Source organism: Thermobia domestica, chromosome 17 (genome assembly GCF_964235325.1).
Source record: "Thermobia domestica chromosome 17, izTheDome1.hap1.1, whole genome shotgun sequence".
In the NCBI taxonomy this organism is placed as follows: Eukaryota; Metazoa; Arthropoda; class Insecta; order Zygentoma; family Lepismatidae; genus Thermobia; species Thermobia domestica.
The window spans coordinates 113,107,449-113,117,951 of NC_137470.1; the positions used below are offsets into that span (position 1 = coordinate 113,107,449).

General features: G+C 35.8%; 1 protein-coding gene across 1 annotated transcript in view; it reads right to left on the reverse strand.

Annotated features, from left to right (window-relative positions):
- alpha-Man-Ib (alpha-Mannosidase class I b) overlaps positions 1-10,180 on the reverse strand; it is a 71,738-nt gene extending 61,558 nt beyond the window's left edge. The window contains exon 1 of the mRNA XM_081744149.1: positions 9,791-10,180. Within this exon, the coding sequence (XP_081600275.1) occupies positions 9,791-9,874 (84 nt within the window). The 5' untranslated portion in view covers positions 9,875-10,180. The remainder of the gene's footprint in view (positions 1-9,790) is intronic.
- Between the last annotated feature and the right edge of the window lie 323 nt (positions 10,181-10,503).

Sequence of the window (10,503 nt, forward strand, 5' to 3'; positions counted from 1 at the left end):
GAGCTGGGATCGACCCAGAGACCCCAAGCACTGGAGGTGAACGCTCTACCACTGAGCCCCGCGCCTGCGACAAAATTCTAGATTCTGATTTATCTATGAATGTATACCATAACAAGTAAATGCCTCACCAAAAAGCATCACCTATAAAAAGAAAATATGTAAGTACATGAAAATAACATAAAAACATCGGGCACTATTCCATTAGAATTTCTTACAGTTGTACCCAATGAAGTGTACGGTCCCCAACTTCCATGTACCGTACACTTATCCATACTGTAACCGTAAAGGTTGAATGCCCAAAAGCAATCTGCTCAACCAATACCAACGATCCCAATTTGCATCATATTAACAGGTATCACGGGAATAAAATCTATGAATAAGTATTTGACAGTTATGAACTTTTTGTGATATCAAAATATTGGTTAATGCAACTTCTGGCCAAACTCATCTTAAGCTTCCGAAATAGCTGGAAATCCAAGACGATATACTTAATATCAACCAAATATTATTAATGACATATTTTTACGCAATAAATGAAATTGAAGATTTTGTTGACCGTGTAGAAACAATGAAATCAAAGCAAACGAAGATCGCGAACTCCTTTAAGTGAGATAAAAAAAAAAAAAAAACGTAGGATATTTCATATTTTATAGAACTGGGAATACTTCTATGTGTTCATGTGATAAACCTGAACATTCTCAAATATTTCTAGTTCTACAAAATGCATCGATCCTACAGTTTTTCTCGGTTTTCTGGGATTTTCTGTAAGTTGACAAGAGCCGTTTTAGAGCTCGATGACTCACATAAGACATTTTGAAACATTTATGTTATAAAACATGAACTATATCTTTGTTTCAAATCAATATATTTTGTATTCGTATTTGGCAAACGTAACAGAGGCTCCTGGTATGATCCGATCTACATTTGTTTGCTTGTCTGCTTGTACCACACAAACTACAGAGTACAACTTTAGGTCTTTCAAGTTTAAATTTTCAGAGTAGAAGAACAAGACACTAAATTAGCTGTATATATTTTGGCGGTGATCCAACTTAAAATTTCAAAATGGCAAACATTTTTCAAAATAGAAAATGAAATCTTCAAGTTTTACGTCCAACGATTATGCCGGTTAAGCTAAAGGAGACGGTGATGATGATGAATGAAAGAAATGGTGGAATGAAGAAAGTGGAAGAATCCCGAAAAAACCCACGCACACGGTGTTTGTCCACCACAAAGATTATTTGGCGCGAGCTGAGATCGAAACAGGGACCCCATGCAACGGGGGGTGAACGCTCTACCACTAAGCCACCGCGGCTCTTTCTTTTTCTATTCCTTTTTTTTTCCTTTTTCAATATTGAGTCTATCAACGCTACAAGGTGTAGTTTTCGGACTTAAGTTGAGTTGAGTTGATTTTAGTTTAGCGTCCCTTTCAGCAGCGAGGCTATATGAGACGTGGACCTACTGATTAACGTGGAATCCGAACCACATGAGCTCCCGCCGGGAATCGAACCCGGGTCTCCCACGCCAAAGGCGCGTACGCTAACCGCTTAGCCACGAGGGAGCTCATACTTTTAAGTTGAAATTTTGAGGGTAGAAGCACTAGAAATTCTAAATATGCGTATAGATTTTCTCGGTTATCGAATGTAAAAGTTTAAAACGGCGGCCACTTTTTCAAAACAGCAATGAGTACAAAATTGATGAAGTTGTGACAATCACAATCTTGAAGTATAAGTCACATTTTAACACTTTTACCCCAAAGACATTGAAATATTTCGAGAAAAAAAAAGCCCGAAAAAACCCATATGGGATCTGCTGTGTTGGGAAGTCTTTTGGAAAGTTGGGAAGTCTTTTTTTCAAACCCTGATAGCGATACTTCCGATGCCGTTCAAATCCATGTTCAGCCACCGTTAGTACCGTTGGGGAGGATGAAAAGATGGGACAGGAGGTGGACAAATTTTGTAAGAGTATGAACAGGGGCATGTTTGAAATGGGGGCTGCCATCGACACATTAGCATAACAGACAGTAACTTCATTCACTTATGTTGTGGATCCAGGTAAATGGCAACGTTGCATTTTTATATAGCATTGGCCGCCCGAACGGCTCATCCGATTTAAAAAATTCCTTCACTATAGATTGAAAACGTCATATTTGGAGACGGTCTTCCCTCGTACATTTTGTTGTAACTCGGATAATGACAGTTACCCTATGTCAGGGGACTTCTGAGACACCTTGTATATTATATCTGAATTAGACTTGGTACAGGAACACTGTTAAGTTCAAGGCCAACAAGACGAATTAACTACAAATACCAGAGTAACATGTATAATAGGGACTATCGAAAAAACGTTATTTTCGAAATCTCAGGGTTCATAGTGGTCTGGTCTCTTGTAAATAGTTGAAAAGTGACCAAAATCTCATCATGCCCCTTTTTTCCTTTGTCAATTTCTCCATCATCTCTCTCTTTGTTTGTTGTTTTGTTCCATCTTTTCTTCTTTACTTCTTCTTTTTGAGCTCCTCCTTTCTTATGTTTTCTAAGTATGCTTTGTAGATACGGTAATCAGACTTAGCATATGTAAGAAGCTTCTGAGTAAGTGGAACCAGTTCTGGCCTATTTCCGAATTTCTTCATGCCAGACATTATATTTAACTTGCATTGAGAGTTCTCAAAGCCATGAAATATTCAAATTCATCACCTACTCTCAAGAATATACAAGAAGCATAACACAAGACGAACATGATGAACCACACAAACACACACACACACAACATTGAGCGGAACGTTAACTATTACGAGAGAAACTAAAAGACGATTATGACAGAAGGGTTCTCAACCCCACCTTGTGAGCTTAACCATCTACCAACCATCCACTGTGCTTTAGAAAGAATAAAAGCTGAAGTGAGAATAAAACTGACTGTTTCACATGTGGCAGCAAGTACTGAAGCTTTCAGAACAGTAATGAGTAACAAGTTTCTGCCTTTTTCCATTTATTTTTATATATATATATATATATATATATATTTTTTTTTTAGAAAACTGCCAATGCAAAGCATAAGTTACGCGAAAAAGTAACTTTACCTCCCAAAAAAGTAACTTTTAGTGACCAACTTGTTAAAAAAGTGACTCGCTATGAGCCCTGAAATCTTGTTACGCTTAGTTGCCGATTTTGGCCAAATGTGATTAATAAAACAGAAAAAATTTCAAATCGCTACCTCAATTTTTTGAGGTGCCGCCATCGGTTTAAAACTTTTTTAAAAAATGATGAAATCACTTTTTTTAAAGATACTAAATGAAATATTACTATACACTATGTTCCACTTTCGTAGTAATAATTGTTCTCCAGATAGTCCCAATATAATGTAAAAAGATCTCAAGACTCTATTTTAATTTTTTGAGTTGCCACCATCCCTCTGAACTGTGGGGGGAAAAGTCAATGACCTTGTGTATTAATGTATATTTGTAATTTTTTTTTTAAAAAAAAAACATTACACATGTTAGTTATTTTTCTGTCAAGTATCAGAGACAATGGAGTCAAAAATCAATAAAATGAAATGTATTCAAGTTTTCATACATTTGGCAAATGTACATTTTTTTAAACTTGCAGAAAACTCGCTGAGATACAACATTGTAGTTCCTGCAGCACTTAGCTCACTTCCAAGTAAATTTATTACATTAAAAATAACCTAGAACTCATCACGATGCAGTTCGAGTTCCTCCCTCCCTCCCGCTCCTGGGCTTATCTTTAATTTTGTAGTTGCTGATTACTGGTTCTCAAATGTTGTCTAATATTTACGTTCAGCTACTCATTCTTAATTTGCATTCTGATTTCTTTGTGAACTGTGGTATCCGCTTCCGAGATTTTGAAGTTGCCAAAATAATTCTATGGTGAGCGTCTGTACCCCACACAGAGCTAACCTTTTCTGTCACTAATTTTATCATGTGCTCTACTGATTGAGTAGCAAGAAATATTTGTTAGCTATTCACTTGCAACTGTGGCAATTTTTATGTTATGTTGGAGCTCATCTTTGCTTAGGTGTTGTGTTAGTAGTGGCTCCGTCAAGACACACTCAGACAAGTTCATCATATCAATGTAGGTTTTCGCGTCTAATTTGATCTCAGGAACTTTAAATTCTCTCACATTGACAGGTAAGGATAATGTTCTTACTTTCAAAATTCTTCTCCAACCGAGCCTTCTTATGTTCGCATCTGTGTCCGATATCATTGCCAGAAGTAAATTCTCTGGATGACTAAACCATGCATTTCGTATTATCCCTGGATCTATGATTGATTTAGTATTTGAATTCATAAATCTAGAAAATGACACAAGTTTCCATAAATGTTCAGCTCCTTATGTGCACGATGGTTCACTTTTAATATAGAACCATACAGAAGCATAAATATCCATTATATAGGAAACCATAATCTTGAACTCTATTGACGGATTTTCCGTTCCGATGTAAAAGCGCAAAATTCCATTAGCACTTGTTACCCCTCTTGCCTGGTGTAGATTTCCTTTGTCCTCGTTTAAAGTTTGTTCAACTTGTTTTAAATGTTCATTTCCACGTATTTTGGTTCTTTTATACCGCTTTATAAGTCGTTTTGATTCACTTTTGTCTATTCCTCCTATGATCATTTCCCTTTTTGTTCTTTGATTAAGAAGAAATGACACTTCTAACTTTGGCATTCGTCTTTGGATCAGCAAATTTACACCAAACAAACAAGGATTCTCTTGCAAACTTTTGAAATTGCACAATTTTAGCATCACGTGTTGGGGTGGATTTTTTTAACTGATTTTAGGAGCTGACGAACTTTCTCGTAACATTGAAGAGTTGTTGACTTAAAATAGCTTTTCCACATATAGATGACTTCTTCCAAATTTGATTTTTTTAGAAGCAACCATGTAAGTAATGTCCTAGGCTGGCGGAACACATTATCAATAACCTAAGGCTTAAGAGGCATATATGCACTAATTTCAAAACCCTTTCTTCTTAGAGGATACATTTGGCAAAATCTCGTCTTCTCTACGTCCAACGTTAAAAGAAAACATTTGTACAATATTTCGAGTTTCAGCGTCCAGCTTTGGGGATCTGGTGAACAGGGAAAATATGGTCAAGTCCCTTACCTCTTCAGGTATCGCTTTTTGTAAATCCTCGTATTATCGACAGAGCGTAGAGTTCATGAAAAACATTTATAAAAAAAAATCCAGGTTCCAACCAGAAAGGTTTCGTAAACCTAAAGTACGACGGGGAAAAGTTGAAAGACCTTACACTTCGTTAAGCCTTGTTTCATTTGTAGGATAAACTTCAATAACATTTGTCCAAACTTTAAACTCCACTCAACGGTTTCGAAAAGGTGGTAAAAAGCGGGGATAAATCTACTTTGTCCTCGCCACGGGTTACATTTTACAAAATACAATCCTGTCCAACAGTTTGCGGTACAAGAAGAACATTTGTGCAAAATTTCACATGCCAATAGTTAAGTTTCAAAGATCTGGTCAACTGAGAAAAAACATTTATCCCTAGAGGACTGAATTTCGCAAAGTTCGATCTTACTCAAAGTCTAGGGTTTAAATATAACACTTGTACAAAACTTCAAACTATACTAAAATAGTAAAAAAGAAATAATTCAACCTGAAGACGGCTTGAGGCGAGGGATAAAAATATCACACATGAGAACGATATCTATTCTATATCACGTGATTCAAGAAATATTTTTCTTATAAACCAAGTGTACATCTTCATAATTTTAAGTTAAAAATCAAAAATAGTTAGTTCAGTCATTTGTGAATAAGTGTTTGGTAAACAATAACGCCATTTACCACAATGTTTTAAATTATTCTGTGATTTTCATTAAGTCAGGTTAAGTTGTTTCAGAAAAACTGATTCGTCTACTACATTTTCCTTACTGAAATCCAGTCACAGCTTTCACTACCTTAAAGTTCAATTTATTTGCTCGCCACAAATAGTTCAGGTGTTTATTGTGTCTAAACTTTCAGACAGTTACTACTTGCTTTTGCAGCAGATATTCTGTACGAACTCTCTACGATATGACTTTAGTCTCATTTAAGGACAGAATTACGTAAATTAGAGTGTCTGGTTGTGTAAAGAATTTCAATTTTGCAAAATTTAACACTGCTGCATGAAAAGACATATTTGCCAGAAATAAACTTTTGCATATACGTTTCCTTATCTTCCATGTTTGTGACCCGTTTGCTCTTTCATTACATTTATAAATCAACCCAAAACAGGTTGTCAGGTCCACACAGTTCGTTTCTTTGAAACCCAATGGAAACAAGTGATGCCGAAGTCCTGGCGGAATGCGCCATGCTTGACATATTAATTGTAATGCTTTGGACGGTAAATGTAGCAAGTTTCGCATAAGCTAAATATATATATATATAGGTTTTGTACAGATTAAGAATGCAGAGTTAGTTATTTGGAATATTGACAGATAAAATTTATTAATTCATAAAGGAAGAGTAATGTATAAACTTCTTATGTAGCCAGAGAATATGTAGCCCATCCATAAGTAGTTCATTAGCACTTTGCAAAGGGAAAGTTAGATTGTACTGACGTTGTGTTTTTCGCATTAGTCTTCCTTTGTGCCAATATATACCGGCGCTAAGGCGCCTGCTTCTACAGATATATCTGCGCGCAGGCCGTCCAGCTTCGCAATGCACTCAACCAGAACAGATACAAATTAGTTTGTAGTGACCACCTAGCATAGACTGCTGCGTGAATTCCTCACTTGCCTCTTTCTAGACATATATTTACAATCGCTGTCTACCCTCAATTTCACCTGTACATACGGAGGAATGAATTTGTCCTCACTGCAAATAACTTCTAGAAGTATAAGAAGATAATTCGTGAAAAAAAAACTTTTCACCAATTATATCTAGTCGTCCCCATGAACTTTACATGAGCTAAGTGTAGTATCGTCATGCCGCCCATCTTCCAGGCTAATCTTCCGCAGATGATGGCCCCGTATTAGATCCATATGAACTAGTTTTCAACGTTGTGTTATTGCTTATTTGTTATTTATTTATAACAGGTTTCAGATACAGCACGAGGCCATTTTGCACTGACACATTTTAACAATTTGATAACATAACAATTCAATAACAATTTGAGGTCAAGATGGTCCAACACAACAACGACATTACAAAAATAGCTTATTTATAGATCATCTGAAAGTATATTCACTTGAAAAAACGTCTAAAGTTTCTGGTTATTAGTTTAATATAGCTTACCTAGAATTAATACTATTCCACTTCCATTGTTCACTCGTAACTGTTAATCACAAACATTTCTTATTTTCACTTTTTTTTCTCTTCACTAGATAACATTTATCTGTATCTCCCAACTGTTAAGTATTGCAAACTACGCACTATTCAGAAATAACGACAAAAATGAACAAAACCTTCGCATGTTTCTAACCAGCAATATAAAAGAACATCCCACTAAAATTATGCGAATAAACCTTTAGAAGGTGCTTGAGAGGTGAAGCACCCCTCAAATACGTCCCTGGGATATCAAAAATTATGAAACGAATACTTCTTTCGTGTACTAGGTAGCCACACAAGGTTATGCATATAGAAATATTCACGAAATCTGAACCTTTCTTAGCAAGAAATTCACTCTTACTGCCTTAGAAAGCGTATCTTAGGGGAATAGTTGCATAATGGGAGCACATTGACTTTGGGAGTCCTAGTATAATTAAGTGTGTGCACGTATGGCATGAAAACTGCAGTGCATAAAACACAAAACCATTCGTGCAAGGTGGCCACTAAAAAGCACGAATAATACCTAGTCGAGTAAAAGCAGGAGTTAAGCGGGGAGCAGGCGCGTCAGCAACGGTGGGCATACAATAAACGAGAAGTGAAAAAACAGCTTATATGGCATAAAACACATGACTTGTCTGTGTCAGAGTTAGGTGACACTTCTATAATCAATTTGTACACTGGCTTCACAACACTTCATCATCTTGTCTTATCGAGTATTACGTGGTAAGAGCACACTTTCCATTTCATATTTCTACCTTTGTATACATGTAAGAGTTAAGACCCGATATATTTTGATTAGTTGTAGAATTATATTGTGAAATCACGTAACATATTTCTTTTGTGGCTTTTACAAATTTATGACCTTGTCAAATGGGATAGCACCCAAAATTTTGCTCTATTTCACTTGCAACTCCCCTCTTATTAGGTTTTGCTCTACATTTCTCTATTTCTCTCCATTACTGCAACATACGCGTCCTAGATAAGTTAGCACCGCAGTTGCTCTGAAAGAGTGCCATATTATGTTCTATTGCCTGGTTACCTAATATAGCATCAATACGGAAGATCATATAACGCAGAACTTAACTTGGTTTCCCTCCTAATTGATCGCGCTACACTGATGAGTTCTATTGCCTTTTTTGTTATTTTCACGCTGATATTTCGTCTGATTCTGTTCATTTCTCCGTAAATTTCGTATTTCAGGACCGTCGCCTGCGGCAGTTACCCTATTTCCTAAAAGACTATAAAAAAATAATTCATAAAATAATTTAATCTTTTAAAGAATTACTTCTGGTGACCACACTCAACTTCATCTTTGCCGAACGGAGTATTGTTATATCGCCCATTGCATATGTCTTGCAAATGTATATAGAGATAAGTGAAATTGTTATCTTTCAACAATTATTTCAAGCGGTGTCTTCAAATTTAACCTGGACGGAATTAGATAAGGATAGTTTTGGAGTTAACGCCAAAAGATTCAGGTATAACCAGCAGCCTTTTACAATCTAACAAAGGCAAACGGAATCAATGCAAAACAAATACTGATCATGTGAGAGAACATAAACTTACAATTTCTGTCGTTGTGTGAAGGTGAGAAAACTCGTTCACCGCTGGCAATTTATTATACTTATCATTATTACTTATACTTCTATTTAATTTTCTAAGTTTTTCCATTATTAGATAATGCGTTGAAAAAAATAATCTACTGCTGCATGTTTTCATTAACGAATGACCAAATATTACAAAACATTTTCCAGACATTTGTAAGAATATTCATGAAGCATAACATAAAGATGGGACACTCGATATGTTGCTCACCACAGATACTATAATCGAAGATGGGAAGATATTGGTAACTGATTTGGGTGCAGTTTGGAACAGAATGGATTTCTTTTAGCTTTTAAAAAGTGGAATTAGAAATCAAATAATACAGTAATGATATGTTAAAAAAAAAAAGATCATAAATTTTCCAGCGCTATGAAGTATTACAGACTTCAACGAACAAACTATCCTAATACTAGAAAGTATCTACCCACAGTATTCTTAAATTTCAAATTTCTTTATCATTATTTATAATTTATTTGGATATTTCTGCTACCAGACAATTAATTTTGACAGGCACATATTGAAGCACGAACCAGAAAAATTACCTGTTTCATCAATGTCCTTGAAATACATACGATTGTAACGAACTGCATCCTTGATGGTAAAGATCAACAAGCGGTTAGAATCAATATTATTTTTACTTGGTCAATTCGCCCCCCCCCCCCCCTCCTTCTTCCGAATCTCCTGTTGACACACTTGGAACGATGCGTTTCATACCCTTGCACTATTTTATGTATTTTCAGATTTTAGTGAAATCAAAACTAGGTCGACCCAAAACTATATAAAACTAGAGCAGGCTGCATTGTGAATTTGTGATAGTAATTTTAATTTTTCAAAATCCTAAATATTTCTGATGTTTTCAACCGGCTTCGTTAACAGCAAAATATATTCTTTATGATCAACCGTCTTACCCTCCACAAACTCTTCCGTTGTCTTCCGGGAATCGAACGCGTCAGGTACAAAGGAAGATGATCTCTCTTCGAGAAGGTGTCCATCTTCTATTCCCTATTATCCACAGAATTTAGAACTATATATTCTAATTCGTTTTATTGTTTTAGAAGAGCTTTAACGTTATGAGATTGTTCCAACATGTATGATAAACGTGTTACAATTATCTTTCAAAGGCACTAACACTCACATACACATCACTTTTCAACTTCAACAGACTATTTCGTAAATTTCATAATATCAACCAAACACAAAAGCAATGTATATTTTTCATAGTACGAATTTTTTTCAAAATATTTCCTAAACATTAAACTACTTCGTTCCTCTCTTCGTCGTACCACTTGCTGCGTTGCAATCAGTGTGTCCAACTAAAGATCAGGATTGCCAATTCCTTCTGTAAAGTAAATCTATGGTAAAGTTTCTCCTTAAAGATAGAACTAACCCTATGGCTTATGGAACCTGGAGGTTCAATGCCGCGTTCACAAAAGCTCTCAATTGACTTCTATCCTTTGCAAACTGAATCTAGATAAAATATACAACATTCCAAAACAATGTTGTTAAGGTCTCATTCCTTAACGGTCTTTGGAAAATACGTGGATCGCCTCGCAAGGCAAATAATTCAAGCTGCTACGGTGCTTATCGTAAACTAAAGGGTAAAGTTTGCTTTGCGTTGATG